Source organism: Eucyclogobius newberryi, unplaced genomic scaffold, assembly GCF_026437365.1.
Source record: "Eucyclogobius newberryi isolate DKJ021-1_F unplaced genomic scaffold, fEucNew1.0.hap1 SCAF_7, whole genome shotgun sequence".
Taxonomy (NCBI): Eukaryota; Metazoa; Chordata; class Actinopteri; order Gobiiformes; family Gobiidae; genus Eucyclogobius; species Eucyclogobius newberryi.
Window position 1 is genome coordinate 8,770,766 of NW_027316389.1, and position 15,946 is coordinate 8,786,711.

At 41.5% G+C, this 15,946-nt stretch overlaps 1 protein-coding gene across 3 annotated transcripts in view; it reads left to right on the top strand.

Annotated features, from left to right (window-relative positions):
- cbfb (core-binding factor subunit beta) overlaps window positions 1-15,095 on the top strand; it is a 34,387-nt gene extending 19,292 nt beyond the window's left edge. The window contains exons 4-7 of one of the 3 annotated variants that reach the window (XM_072435425.1): window positions 8,696-8,818; window positions 8,894-8,989; window positions 9,638-9,701; window positions 13,559-15,095. In XM_072435425.1, the coding sequence (XP_072291526.1) occupies window positions 8,696-8,818; window positions 8,894-8,989; window positions 9,638-9,667 (249 nt within the window). In that variant the 3' untranslated portion in view covers window positions 9,668-9,701; window positions 13,559-15,095. Of the gene's footprint in view, window positions 1-8,695; window positions 8,819-8,893; window positions 8,990-9,637; window positions 9,702-13,553 lie in introns of all 3 variants that reach the window. The other 2 variants (XM_072435424.1, XM_072435426.1) reach the window with 2 other exon arrangements.
- The last annotated feature ends 851 nt before the right edge of the window (window positions 15,096-15,946 follow it).

Sequence of the window (15,946 nt, forward strand, 5' to 3'; positions counted from 1 at the left end):
ACGCAGGTGGCCGAGCATCTTGACATTCACGATCTCAGTCCAAACCCAGATGACGCCCTCGTCTCTGACCTGTTGTCCGCTGTTGTCCCGGGACACGTGTGTAGTGTTGTTGTGCAGGTCATAATGACACAGCGGTCAGAAAGGAGTGGAGAAAGTGACCATAGCCTGTTATTACACTTGTGTCGCTTTAGCAGGTGGCGTGTCCCACAATGAGCCCCGGGACGCTTGGCTCTGTGGACCGTGCTATTAGAAACAGAAGGCCATACCGTGCTTTATCTCCACCTGCCACTGAACACACACCGGCGCCGCACACACGCATACTTCGCCTGTTATTCAGCTTCCATTTCAGTCAAGTACTTCCTCCCTTTGGCGAGATCTGCTCGGATTTTACCCATTCAAACACTCACTTTCTTCCTCCAAAATATGTTTCCTTCCTTGATTTGTTGTTAATAAAAAAGATAGATTTTCTGCCACAAATATAGTACAAAATCTATTGGACTTTCCTGTCAAAAGAGAGAAATTCAATGTGTGCTCTCCACTCCAATGGTACAGATGGCAGAAGCTGATTCTTAATACAACTTTATGTGTTGAAAAAGGCAACAAAAAGGCAACAACCTGTGCTAGCCTGAAGAAAAAATATAATTTGCTCAAATACACAAACCCTCAGTATCGTTTCACTGCTGTAGCTCAAATGAAGGAGAGAAAAGAGCGTTTGTACGTGGTGAAAGTTCTCTTCTGCATGGGCCTAATTGAGCTGCCTGTGCAGTGACTGTGACGTGACTCAGACAGACACTGGCGTGAATAATACACAAGCGCTCTATTCCAGACAGTCCCTGCAGCTCATCTTTAATCTAAATCACACATTCTCCCTGTAGAAACAACACAGAGACACATTCATGTTGCATTCTTCTGCTTAATCACATAATTACTCTCCTAAATCAGTCACTGCCTGGAGCTTAAAGTACCAGACGCACTGAAGGTTTTCAAAGACAGATCGGAGAATCCCAAAAACATCAACATACAAGTACAAAAAACACAAGTCGGGCGCTGATGGTGTCACAGAGGCAGTTATTGTGGTGTCCAGAGCTCGTGGGCAGTTGGCAGCGTGGTGACTGAGGGGCAAAGGGCCACAGGCAAGTGGAGAAGTGATTTGATAGTTACATGCTTGGATGAGTAATCGTACTTGTCTTTAGGCCTTTAAACGGCGTTGAATTGAGAGAGGTTGTTGTGTAGAGCAGTGGTATTCAAATGTGAGCAAAGAGCGGTTTGTATTTAAGGTAAAGCGGTCGAAAAATGGATAAACCGATACTAATTTATACTAAAACTAGTGTTGAAACTAGACTGCGTGTGCTGCCCACAAGACAATTTACTGCATGTCCTCCCTCCTCTCTCACCCCCCATTTCTCTGTCCTCTGTCCTGTCTCTGTTCTGGGGCCGAAACATAGACTCTGCCTTAAGGTTAATGATCAGGTCATTTTTGTTTATTATAAGTACATTTATTAAAGCATTTATAAAAGTGTATCTATTTCAGTCCTCTGTCAGTCCTCTGTCAGTCCTCTGTCAGTCCTCTGTCAGTCCTCTGTCCTCTGTCAGTCCTCTGTCTGTCCTCTGTCAGTCCTCTGTCAGTCCTCTGTCCTCTGTCAGTCCTCTGTCTGTCCTCTGTCAGTCCTCTGTCCTCTGTCAGTCCTCTGTCTGTCCTCTGTCAGTCCTCTGTCTGTCCTCTGTCAGTCCTCTGTCAGTCCTCTGTCAGTCCTCTGTCTGTCCTCTGTCTGTCCTCTGTCTGTCCTCTGTCTGTCCTCTGTCAGTCCTCTGTCTGTCCTCTGTCTGTCCTCTGTCAGTCCTCTGTCTGTCCTCTGTCAGTCCTCTGTCTGTCCTCTGTCTGTCCTCTGTCAGTCCTCTGTCAGTCCTCTGTCAGTCCTCTGTCAGTCCTCTGTCCTCTGTCAGTCCTCTGTCTGTCCTCTGTCAGTCCTCTGTCTGTCCTCTGTCAGTCCTCTGTCAGTCCTCTGTCAGTCCTCTGTCTGTCCTCTGTCTGTCCTCTGTCTGTCCTCTGTCTGTCCTCTGTCAGTCCTCTGTCTGTCCTCTGTCTGTCCTCTGTCAGTCCTCTGTCTGTCCTCTGTCAGTCCTCTGTCTGTCCTCTGTCAGTCCTCTGTCAGTCCTCTGTCAGTCCTCTGTCTGTCCTCTGTCTGTCCTCTGTCAGTCCTCTGTCAGTCCTCTGTCTGTCCTCTGTCTGTCCTCTGTCTGTCCTCTGTCAGTCCTCTGTCGTCCTCTGTCTGTCCTCTGTCAGTCCTCTGTCAGTCCTCTGTCTGTCCTCTGTCTGTCCTCTGTCAGTCCTCTGTCAGTCCTCTGTCAGTCCTCTGTCTGTCCTCTGTCAGTCCTCTGTCTGTCCTCTGTCAGTCCTCTGTCAGTCCTCTGTCTGTCCTCTGTCTGTCCTCTGTCTGTCCTCTGTCAGTCCTCTGTCAGTCCTCTGTCTGTCCTCTGTCTGTCCTCTGTCAGTCCTCTGTCAGTCCTCTGTCTGTCCTCTGTCTGTCCTCTGTCTGTCCTCTGTCTGTCCTCTGTCAGTCCTCTGTCAGTCCTCTGTCGTCCTCTGTCTGTCCTCTGTCAGTCCTCTGTCAGTCCTCTGTCTGTCCTCTGTCAGTCCTCTGTCAGTCCTCTGTCTGTCCTCTGTCAGTCCTCTGTCTGTCCTCTGTCAGTCCTCTGTCTGTCCTCTGTCAGTCCTCTGTCTGTCCTCTGTCAGTCCTCTGTCAGTCCTCTGTCTGTCCTCTGTCAGTCCTCTGTCTGTCCTCTGTCAGTCCTCTGTCAGTCCTCTGTCAGTCCTCTGTCTGTCCTCTGTCAGTCCTCTGTCTGTCCTCTGTCAGTCCTCTGTCTGTCCTCTGTCTGTCCTCTGTCAGTCCTCTGTCTGTCCTCTGTCTGTCCTCTGTCTGTCCTCTGTCTGTCCTCTGTCAGTCCTCTGTCAGTCCTCTGTCTGTCCTCTGTCAGTCCTCTGTCTGTCCTCTGTCTGTCCTCTGTCAGTCCTCTGTCTGTCCTCTGTCTGTCCTCTGTCAGTCCTCTGTCAGTCCTCTGTCTGTCCTCTGTCAGTCCTCTGTCTGTCCTCTGTCAGTCCTCTGTCAGTCCTCTGTCAGTCCTCTGTCTGTCCTCTGTCAGTCCTCTGTCAGTCCTCTGTCTGTCCTCTGTCAGTCCTCTGTCAGTCCTCTGTCAGTCCTCTGTCAGTCCTCTGTCTGTCCTCTGTCAGTCCTCTGTCAGTCCTCTGTCTGTCCTCTGTCAGTCCTCTGTCAGTCCTCTGTCTGTCCTCTGTCAGTCCTCTGTCAGTCCTCTGTCTGTCCTCTGTCAGTCCTCTGTCAGTCCTCTGTCAGTCCTCTGTCTGTCCTCTGTCAGTCCTCTGTCAGTCCTCTGTCAGTCCTCTGTCAGTCCTCTGTCTGTCCTCTGTCAGTCCTCTGTCTGTCCTCTGTCAGTCCTCTGTCTGTCCTCTGTCTGTCCTCTGTCAGTCCTCTGTCAGTCCTCTGTCTGTCCTCTGTCAGTCCTCTGTCTGTCCTCTGTCAGTCCTCTGTCTGTCCTCTGTCTGTCCTCTGTCAGTCCTCTGTCTGTCCTCTGTCAGTCCTCTGTCTGTCCTCTGTCTGTCCTCTGTCAGTCCTCTGTCAGTCCTCTGTCAGTCCTCTGTCAGTCCTCTGTCTGTCCTCTGTCAGTCCTCTGTCTGTCCTCTGTCAGTCCTCTGTCTGTCCTCTGTCTGTCCTCTGTCAGTCCTCTGTCAGTCCTCTGTCTGTCCTCTGTCAGTCCTCTGTCTGTCCTCTGTCTGTCCTCTGTCTGTCCTCTGTCAGTCCTCTGTCTGTCCTCTGTCAGTCCTCTGTCTGTCCTCTGTCTGTCCTCTGTCAGTCCTCTGTCTGTCCTCTGTCAGTCACAGGAGCAGAGATCAGATTGTGGAGGAACAAACTTATATGATACAGATAAAAAGTTTGTCTAAAAAGCCATTCTTTATTTAAATAGAAAAATCTGATCGCAAAAAAGTGATGAATAAATGTAAGTAGTTTTTTTCTTATTGTTTAGATGTTTCCTATGTTCTTGTATCATGATTTGTCCCTGTCAGATCAAGTGTTTGCCTAAAGGTTTTGGACGTCAGACGCACAGCGAAAGTCTGAGCCAAACAGGTCAAACTGGTATTAAAAGAACGTATATTTGGCACGTAGTGGGATTAGATTTTACTTTGTCATCTTAAAAACTAATACAATTTCCTGAACTTAAAGACTTTTAACTATTACCTCTTTTTTTTTCTTCCTCCCAAGTCTGAACTTATAGCAGTAAATTTGCAAAACACACAAAACGTAAATAAATCACAAATTATTTTATCAAATATTTTTTAATTAATATTCTCTTGAAAGTCATTTAGAACTGAAAAGGAGAAGAAACAAGTTAATTTAACTCCTTTACTTGACTAATAATGTTCCCTTTGTGCCATTCTCATATGGATTCTTGAACATGTTCCCTTTAGGTTATATTTACTCTCTCTCTGGCTGAACATTATCCATGTTTAACTTCGTACATAAACATATAAGTCGACATTGTCCAACAACAGTTTGCTGAATAATAAGGTGTGAGGTTGATCAGTCTAATAGAGTTTTATTTGTAATAAAAAGCTACAATACTCTAGGTACAATAATCTGGTATAAACTGCCATATGTTAAATGTGAGATGAGAGAACAGATACTTTCTTTTGTATATGTGGCTTCATGTCATGATGTAATCTATGATCTATAGCACTATGTGATTTAGTTCTGTTTCCATGAAGCCTCAAAGCTTTATTACTTCTAAGGCTGAAGCATTGATGTTTAGTCTAAGAGCCGCACATGGGGGCTCTTCAAGCTGTCACTCAAACTCTTTTAGATGACTCAATATCATTCATGAACAAACTGAAACCTTTGTCCATTTGATTTGTTTTATTTGTGGAATTACCCATCTGGATTGATTAATATGAGGAAAACATTTTAGATGTTTTTGTTTGAACTGCTCAGCCCTATTAAGTCATCTACAGAATGATCAAGCGAATGACTCACTATGAGTCACTGACTCAAAGTACTCCGGCTTTGAAATGGTAGAATCAATTTAATTTATAATTACCTTAATGAAGAGTCATCTGTCTCCATTGATAATTGGCATTCAAGCTCTGTAATGCCAGACCGTTATGTCAACTTTACAAGTAGTTTGTACTTGAGTACACAATAGTAATTCATTTTGTTTAAATCGCTGACATGTCATGACAATAGAATAATATTGAAATGATCATGTTAAAGACGGTGATCACTTTACACACATTTTTGTTCCTCTACAAAGCTCGGATCATGTAAAGCAGCAGACACAGATGCAAATGTGGCAACAGCAGAGACAGACACACTCAATTTGAAATCTTCAGTGCGTTTAACCCAGTTTCCTCTTCTTATTTGAGCTCTGGTGCGTATGTGAATGGATGTGGGGGTTGAGGCGCTGCGCTCTCAAAGGAAGTCTGTGGTCGGCCCGTTTCTACATACTTTCCTCCAGCTCACACAGACACACACCAACCAGACCAACCCAACGCTCAGATCCTCATGCTCAGCTCATGCAGGCAGATGTGGAAGCCATCTTTATTACTCTTTCTGTCTCTCTCACACACACACACACACACACACACACACACACACACCCACACACACACACACACACACACACACACACACACACACAGAGACACAGACACAGACACACACTCACACACACACAGAGACACAGACACACACACACACACACAGACACAAACAGACACACACACACACACACACAGAGACACAGACACACACACACAGAGACACACACACACACACACACACACAGAGACACACTCACACACACACAGACACACACATACACACTCACACACACACAGAGACACAGACACACACACACAGACACACACATGCACACACATGCACACACACAGACACACACACACACACAGAGACACAGACACACACACACACACAGACACACACTCACACAGAGACACAGACACACACACACACAGAGACACACACACACACACACCGAGACACACACACACACACACACACACACACAGAGACACAGACACACACACACACAGAGACACACACACACACACCGAGACACACACACACACACAGAGATAGAGAGAGACACACACACACACACACACACACACAGAGAGAGACACACACACACACACACACACACACACAGAGACACAGACACACACACACACAGAGACACACACACACACACCGAGACACACACACACACACAGAGATAGAGAGAGACACACACACACACACAGAGGCATATACAGTGAGTGGAATAAACAGTCAAAGCCACAGTCTCTTGGGGTGCGGTCTCCCCTGAAACCCCGTTGCATTGTGGGTAGCTGTGGTAAAAGACGTCCCTGTGAGAGGCTTGCCCAAAAATAGCCCGAGTAAAAGCGCAGGAACATGGTGTGCGCCTTGTATCCCTTCGTTCTGAGCAGTGGTGGAAGAAGTACTCAGTTTTGTTACTTGGGTAAAAGTACAGATATAGAAGCAAAAAAAAATACTCAAGTTAAAGTATCACATAAAAAGAAGGAAGCATCCAAACCTGGTCTTAAACTCATCATCATGTCCATTTCACGTCTCAAACTCTACAGAAAAATACTTTACTTTTCAACGTTCCTGCTCTCAAATGTAGTCAAAAGCATCCAAAGTCAAATGTTTTTCATTAAAGTACAGATACAGCACAGGTACAGTACTTTCACTTGCTGTTACTTTCCACCACTGCTTCTAAGATACGTCTAGGTATGTTTGTTTATTCACAAATACTTGTTTACCAGGACATAAATATCACTTTAAACTGTCTGTGTGGGAAAAAATGCCGTGTCTGCGTCCCACTGCTTGAATGTATGAAGTCTCTATCTTTTGAAATTGTTACGTAAAGAAAAAAGAAGCAGAAGAAGAAATCTTAATCCTCACGAAACTAGGGCCAAGTGTGTACTTTTCAAAGGTTTGGGCCCACAATAAACTGCAGGTAAACTGTAGGCTGCTCGTACACTGACCCGGTAAACGTTATAAAACCCACGATTTGAGCCGTATTGTCCACATTTGAACCTGTAAATTGGTAACCTTGTGTTCAGAGTCCCGTAGAAACACACGGACGTCACTGCCGCTCGTATCTTAAGCCTCACATTCATTCCCACCGATGACTGAACAATACAAATACTAGATAACTTGTGTCTGCTTTTCAGTCGAGAGCGTCTGGTTTTCAAAGGTGTCGTGTATTGCCGCGTTTTACTTCCAAATCTCAACTCGAATCCGTTCGCTTTGTGTCATTACCTATCGTTCCTGTTTAACATTTGAATATAAACTGACTCCCGCTCCTGGTTGTTTGGGTGCCACTGCATTATCGCTCCTTTTGTTTCCATTTCCAGTGGTTTAAACCTGTACAAAACGTCCTCTTTTTACATCGAGCACAAAAGCAACAGCATTGTTTTCTACCGGTAACACTTCTTTATCATTGACATCACTTTTGTGACTATTCTTTTTACGTTTTCATGAAAAGAAACTAGTTATATATTCTTGTTATATCGAGGCACTGACGTTTCTCTGTTCCTTTTTGTCTTTCATCAAATAAATAAGTAAACAGCAGCTGCGAGCACGGGAGCGTAAAACCTAAAAATACAAAACCACAAAGTTGTATTTGAGTTGCTCTGGTGTGAATGGGGCCCTTGAGCGCTCCGACTTTAGGCCACGGGCTTTAAATGATCTTTGACACTAACGCGAAGTCAGGAAAAGAAGAAGAATTGCACTTCCTGTGATGCACTTTGCACCTGTTTAACAGAGAACAGGCACCGCTTTTGACGCAGTCGGTGGTTTTCGCTCGGTCGCCGTCACAAGAGGCCTTTTCTTTTATCTCAAACAGCTGATATCACAGTTATTATTGTATTACAAACTGAGGAACATTTAAAGATAGCCCATCTCAAGGCTAAACGTTGCAATGTCACAAGATTAAAGGGTCCTTCTGTTGTGAAAGTGTTATGAAACATTGTTAATATAGGATTTATGTTTTATCCAGAGTTTTATAGCATTAGGGTCACATCTATAATTGATATAAAAGAGAATCAACTGCAAAAAACTAATTCAAACAAGCCAAAATGTTGATTTAATTGGTCTAATTTTCTACTCTTTCACGTGCCTGAATTTGCTGTTGTTAATTTTTGTATTTTAAATGACAAAATGCATTTGTTTTAGCTTTTAGGTTTGCAAATATTGAGTTATTGACAGGTCGTTTATCTGTTTCGCTGCCTTCATTGTTTTTGAAAATATGGAGGTTAAAACTGCTCAGCTAAAACTGAGTCGGCTGCAGTGATTTTAGACAAAAAAAGATTAAAAAAAGACAAAAGTATTGAATCTAAGAATCAAGCACAATAATGGCACTGGGTATCAATTAAAAAAAAAAGATAATATGAAGCGTGACGTGTTTTAAAATAATCCGTGTTAAATACAAGTTGAAAAAAGGGACAGATAACATGAGATTGCTCTTCTTTCTGCTCCTTTTCATTCATTTTTACAACGCTTCACTGTACGTCACCGATGTTGTCTTCTATGTTATGAATGAAATAAATGGCTAAATGAAACGTACTGATGTTTTCCGTCTGGTTTGCGTGTATCTCCAGGTGTATCTAAAAGCTCCCATGATTCTGAACGGCGTGTGCGTCGTCTGGAGAGGCTGGATCGACCTGCAGCGGCTCGACGGCATGGGCTACCTGGAGTACGACGACGAGAGGGCACAGGTAAATGTACGGCCGGGTTATTACTGACATGACCGGAACCAAATGCACAGTGGATCTATAGCTGTGCGTCGTCCTGTGCAGCATGAAGACGCTCTGGCCCAGGCGGCGTTCGAGGAGGCGCGGCGCAGAACCAGAGACTTTGAAGACAGAGACCGGTCGCACAGGGAGGATCTGGAGGTGGGGGGAATATTCATATTATTGAATGTCATAGCAAAACCAGCAAGAAAACAAATCAAGACATATGTGCGTTTACAAGTTGATTTGCTGTATATGATTCCTGGACCTTTCTGTTTAACTGTTATAAAATGTGGTTTATAATTAGTCATTCTTTTTTATTTGAAGCAATGAAATGTCAAATAACTAGTTTGCAGTTAGACTTGGCTTAGCAAGACCTACAAGACTGGAAATTTGAATCTTTTTCGTGCTCTTGGTGACTTATTTACATTTATTGGCTCCAAATTAAAAGTGATATAGATGTTCATAGATGTAATATATATTAGATTATCCAATTTCCAGCCACATTTTGTAAATAGTGCATGCTTTTTTTCCCTTCAGTTGCTCTGTTTTTGATAAGTTTAGTGCATGATCAGTCAAATCTAGAGTTTAATCACGGAACTAATACACGAGTAATATTGTTAAAGTGTCAAATGATCAATGTCATGTGTCCCGAAAGCCTTTGAGACGAAAGTATTTCTATATACTAAACCACAGTATATAGTTGTACCTTTTACATTTACTCACGCATGACTGAGGCAAGAGGGAAACTCATGGCGTTCTTCAAAATGGATGCCCTACCATTAAAACCCGAAAATGTTTATGTTTTAGGACCCTGTGGTTTCTAAAATCTGGGACTGATGCCACACAGACAGATCCGGCCAAACAGAACAGGGTCAGTGTCCTCCACCTCTCGCACTTCTCACACTGACATGCACTAAACCACCCGATGTGTGCATTTTTAACTGTTCAGCATGACATTTCTCACATTTTGCAGTTTCTTTATCTTCAAAGCGTCACACAATTACGACAGAAGGAATTATTCTTATGATTTTAGACAAACGCGATATGGAAGCTTGACCGAGCTTCTTCCCGGGTTATTTCAAAGCATTTGCCCTGTAGCACTGCAAATAAAGAAGAAAGCACATCTGAGGAGAAAAGGGGGACTTTCACTGAAGGTCGTCTTTCATCCGTTACATCTCAAGTTACTTCCCCCCCTCAGGCCTAAAAGACACAAAAGGCATCCTTATATATCGTCTTTAAATCGATAAACGTACAACTGAAAGGCATTTAAATCACGTAGAGAGAGATTTACATTTGTATATTGCATTTAATGTGTATTACTACTGGCAAACATCCTATTTCTGAGGAGGCACATTATGAGAGCAATGAATACTCAAAATGGTCCGTTACAAACCAAAGATCCACCGTACTGTCTTTACCATCACAAGGTAGTGACAAAGAACTATTTTCCCAATCACAGAATGTGTCTTTAAAACTGTGGATTCCCCTTTGTGAACTTTGACCACTAGAAAGTCCTAATTTTGTGATTTTATTTGAGTAGAGGTCAACATACCAACATAATCTTTCATGCTTTGGATTTCCCCTTTGGGCTTGCACAATTGTCACTGCTAATTAAACCCGCCTACATTTTAATGCGTGATTATAAAGCAAAACGGACTTATAATGGCAGCATTATGCTCACACTGAGATGCGCTCAGAGCTTTTGGGTGTGACGGATGATTACTGAATAGCTGCACAGATTGTTTCTTTGCATTTTTTGTGGTTTTACGCTCTTCCTGGACTTTAGCCTCAGCCTCAGTGTCTCTTCTCTCGCTCACATTATGTGCAGTTGGCAGACACTGGTTTCACTTAATGACCCAGGCAATAAGATAACGGGGGAGATACACAAATTGCTGTGAGGCAGCAGGTCATGGGAAAGAGGAAAGACGTGTTTATTATCAAAAATCCTTATTTAACAGTGGAACTCACTAAGGTTTTAGATGAACCTCGTGTTCACTCAATGAGAATGTGTTTTGGCTCTTTGCAGACACATGAGCAATTAGATTTTTTGTTCTTTAGACTCGGTTTTATTGGTTTTATATTGTATGGTGCATTATCTCTTTGCAAATCTCAGTCTTATTTTACTCTCAGTTGAATCTCCTTTTAAATTGAGTGGTCTTTTCCATCTCAATACATGTTTGAATTGACTTGTTTTCACATGATGTCTGAGACCAAGCTGGACCGAGGGCTGGTGAGTGTAAGATATTTAGATTCAAAGCTTTTTCTGCTCATTTTTTTTTGTCCAAAAGGTCGGCTGTTCTTGTCTTCCAAGGTCAGAAGTGAGCTGTCATTGTGATAGATGGAGAAGCGATACAGAGAGGACACACACACACACACACACTCCAGCGCTCTGAGCCGAGGCAGATTTGGATGTGAATGATGACCTGGCACTGAAAGCATTAATATATCATTAGTATTGATTGCCATCAGACCCCCTGCTTTGACTCACACACACGTAGACACAGAAGGACGGGCACTTTTGAATGCAGCACACTCGCGGATGCAGCGGATCTGGCCCAAGACTGTCACAAGAACACACACACACACACACAGACACACTTCTCCACTATTGAGCTGTGGTCAGGCAGCCTATAGTGGCCCAGCAGGCCTCCATCTTCAGGGATCAATACAGAAAGCTCTTGTGATTAGTGAGGACCACTCCCTTCCACAAAGACAAACACAACTGGCAAGAAATAACAACAGTCTGGTCACAGTTTGGAGTTGCAGCTACAAATTTACCCCCTTACAAAAATAATTGTACGTGTGGCCGAGATTGCGCAGAGCGGTGAGGGTATGAAATTTGAGGCTATTGTTTTGGAACATTTGATTTCAAACAGCTTCAAAATGCTTGTAATTTGTGAGAATATCGCATGGTATGGAGCTATTGTTTCACTCGGTTGTAACTGAAATGACCTTTTTATGGATAAAACAAACCACATTCAGAATTACTTTTATTCATTCCCAAAGGATGTTTTTACATTACAGACTTTACATAATTAAAAAATGTTCTAGCCTCATCAAAAAGTGGTTGTATTAAATTGTATCTTAAGATCTGTCTCACAACAAAGACATAATAATGAATAGTAAGAGCTTTTCTTTGAACCATTATCTAAAAGCTTTGAAAGGAATACCAGATTGTTCTTAAAGGCGCAATGGACGATTTTTCGGCGATTTGAGAACGCAGGCGGAAGTGCGCATGCGCACTCCCCCGTGCGGACTGATACAACACACACGTGTGTTTGTTTATTAGCGCAACAGAGCGCATCGCATCTCTCGTCTCCCGTAGATTTCTGTCCACTTCTGCGTCAGCTCGAACTGTCTTTCTCCGTCTTCATTTTGAGGGAACTATATTATGATAGATCCACGCGCTTAGGCACGCGGAAACGTGGGAATGAACCGCACGCGGCTGCAGGTGAGCGATAGGTGCGTTTTATGATTGATACGTGGCAGGACAAATGATTTATCCACGCCACGAGGAAATATGATAAAAAATTAGCTGAAAAAAATCGTCCATTCCACCTTTAAGTTGGAAGAATGAATTATACCTGTTACAAATGACTTAATCACTGACAAGGCAGTTTCAAACATGATGTAACCTAGCTGCAATGGCATGATTATGACAAAGGCCTATAATTGGTGGTGTTATTAACTGTACTAGCAAGTCAACATCGACAGTAAGGAAAGACAGCTTTGTGCCATGAAAAGTTGTTTTCTTTTTTTTTTTTTATACTAATGTTGGTTAAATGTGAGATAATGTCAGATATTCTTTGTTCTCAAATGAAAATTTAATGATTTTCTAAAGCGGCCTCAACATGAACAGAAAACAATCTGACTTCACACTGTAAAACAAGCACCATGTGAATATTTGACACCAGCACATACAGAAGTATGTGTTTGTACACTGTATACTGTGTATTATATATATATATATATATATATATATATATATAGTATATAGTATACAGTATATAGTGTAGTGTCTCTATGATGACAGAAGCTAAATCAGCTCTAGATCTCTCACCCCCCTCACCCTCACCCTCACCCTCACCCCTCCCCCCTGCACCTCTCAGCTATCATTTAAGTGTAAACATTTGCCCACAAGTATTTTTCACAGCTTCCTCTGCACCTTACGAACTTCCCTCGGCCGAGGGAGATATACTTAAAAGTCCTGTCATGCTACTGGCCCGCACCGATGACCTAATGAACCAGTCTATGTGAAAGTGTTTATCTGTGTCAGACACCCCTCAGTCTGCTACTTAATCTGTCTGTCTGCCTGTGTGCCAGCTACCTTGACCAAAATATCAACATCAGCATAGCAAGGGCAAAGCACAAGGCCTGTATCACTGCAGCTCACTGCTCTCCTCTTGTGGCTTCTTCTGGCAGTGCAATATTGCATACAAGCCATTTCTTTTGTCTCAAGAAGCCATATTAACTAATGCAGCCACGAGGATAGTTTTCTACTTTAGCAACTTACAATGAAAGGAAATGATGAAACACTTACTTCATTGTGACATTAGTTTCAAAGTAACAAAAAAAACAACATTGAAAATAATAATTATTATTATTACAACAATTGCTTGAGAGAAACAAAGTTGGTTTATAAATTCAAAATGTGTGAATACTGTATTCTTATGTTTTACCTCTTTCTCCTCCTCTGCCCTCTTGTGTGATCCTGTGTGTCCAGTAAAGACAGCAGCAGGAGCCCAGCCTTTAAACCTGGAACACACTGATGTGGAACACAAGGCACAACACAAGACACTGATGAAGGAAGGATACTGGAACACGCTGTTTACTTTTAATCAATTCATCATAATCTAAATGCAGTTGTTGATCAACTGTTGAACCTTATTTTGGTCAAACACATTTGGTGTTTCAATATTTGAGACTGATGTGTAAATTGACTATTAGGAGAAAACAAAAAAAATTATAAAACAAAGCATTAACAGAAAAAATGAGCACAACATATTTGGGAAACTTGACACAGACGTTGTCTAAAAACAAAATCAATACAATATGGTACAAAATAATGTAAGAATCATGAGAAAAGTAATTGACAACTATTTGGATGGCTCAGGGTCATGATCAGGATGATCACAAATGTATATTTAAAGTCTGCATTATAAGCCGTTATAAAAGTGCATTCACATCCAAAAACCTGCTGTGTTCTGAGACCAAAGTTCATGTTTGCTGGATGAGGGGGGGTGTATAGATGGGGTTTTCCAGGAGAAGTGGTTATCCACATTGTGAGATCAACTCGTATTTGCTGTAAAATAACTGTAATTGTTTCATAGTGCATTGCTATGTTCAGGTCCTACATTTGAAGAGGTATGTAGCAACCATCTCAAGAAAAGACATAAGGTCTTTTTCACTTCTGGAAAATCAAAATGTCTTCCATAGGGTTTTGCACTATACGATTATATTTGTCCAGCTGTATTTTTATGTGTAAAACAAAACAACAAAGAGCCCAGAAATATACTATTGATCCAATACGATGTGGTTTTCACAAAGAATACATGTGTGGTTGTTTAAACCCATGCATTTTTTCATAACTTTAATTGAAGTTACACTGGGTAATACAGCTTAAACATTATTTGAATGGTGATTTTCTCAACGTTGTTTCAGACAGATGTTTGCCATTTCAGCCCATTTTCTAATCTGCTTCAATTTGGCTTTCAGTGACCATGCATTTTATTTTAAACTGCCCAATACTTACAGAAGGAGTTACAAGACTATACTGGTCTTTTCCCTAGTTACAGCACTAGTGTGATGAAATATTATATTTTAATATCTTGTTATTTTGTCTGTGTGAAAGTCATTATGTTTACTTTTTTATATATATTTTCTAAACTCTGTATTAATTTTCCTTTCAGCTTCATTACAACTTATAGCAGTGGTGTTGTATGTATAGATGAGTTACAATGTTTGGATAACATGGGAATGTTTGCATTTGTTTTCATTCGTCTTTCATTCTATTAGTAATGATGTTAATAATGACATGTGTGTGTATAAGCCCCAGCCCTTGTGTTGATTTACAGTTTGAAGCTCATTTCATTTTCAGTGAGTATTTTACATGTGTGCCCTCAACTTTTCTATTCAATTAGACTATAACTGTAAGAAAACAGCTTTACAGTTTATGTTCATATCCATAAAGCCCAGTTTGTAACATTTTATAAGCGTCAACATGCCTATTGTTCTAATAGAAAAAATAAATTAAGTGCAAAACCAACAGGATGTGTGTGCTGTTTTTACTCTATAATCTGTAGGTTTATGTGCGTACATTTTTGTAGTTTATTAGGTTATCTGTCACAATTCACTATTATACATACTATTTTCAAATTTAAAAATGACATTATTAAGTCAACTTGTGATTCCCTGATTAGAGAATAATGTTGCTGTTATAAATTGGGCCAAAACAGACAATAAGGAGGATGAAGTTGAATCCAGCTTCATTGTGGTACAAAATGAAATTGAAGATTTATTCCTAAATATCATAGCACTTTAACCCTTTGGATCACACTACGTGACCCATCATTTTTTTGTGAAATAAAAACACAAAATATGTGTTTAGTGTCAAATGAATCATCACAACCCTCGCTGTTGAGGGAGAGGTTTCGCAGGTCTTTCTTTCCTGCTGCTGTCAGACTGTATAACAAACACTGTTAGCCCTGAACACATGCAATACTGACTTAACCATGTGCAATACCGTCATGTTCATGTGCAATTACTGTCACTCACAAGCAATTAAGGCCATATTCATGTGCATACAACTGATGTAAATAAGAGTGCTTTATTTTGTTCACTTACTTACTATTAGTATTATTTAGTCTTATGCTAGCTATTTTTACTTTATTTTATTATTATTCTATTATTATCTTATTTTTATCTTTTTATTTTATTTATCTATTTTATTTTGTTTTTTTCTCCCTCCATTCCCTATTAAAATATGAGAGGAGTTTTGTTAATCTTATCTTACAACCATGAATAAAAGAAAAAGTGACTCTTTTCTGTTCCCGCGGTCTGGCTTGACCGTCAGCTGACCATCGCAGCGGAAATGCGTCATACGTGCGTCGTACGTGC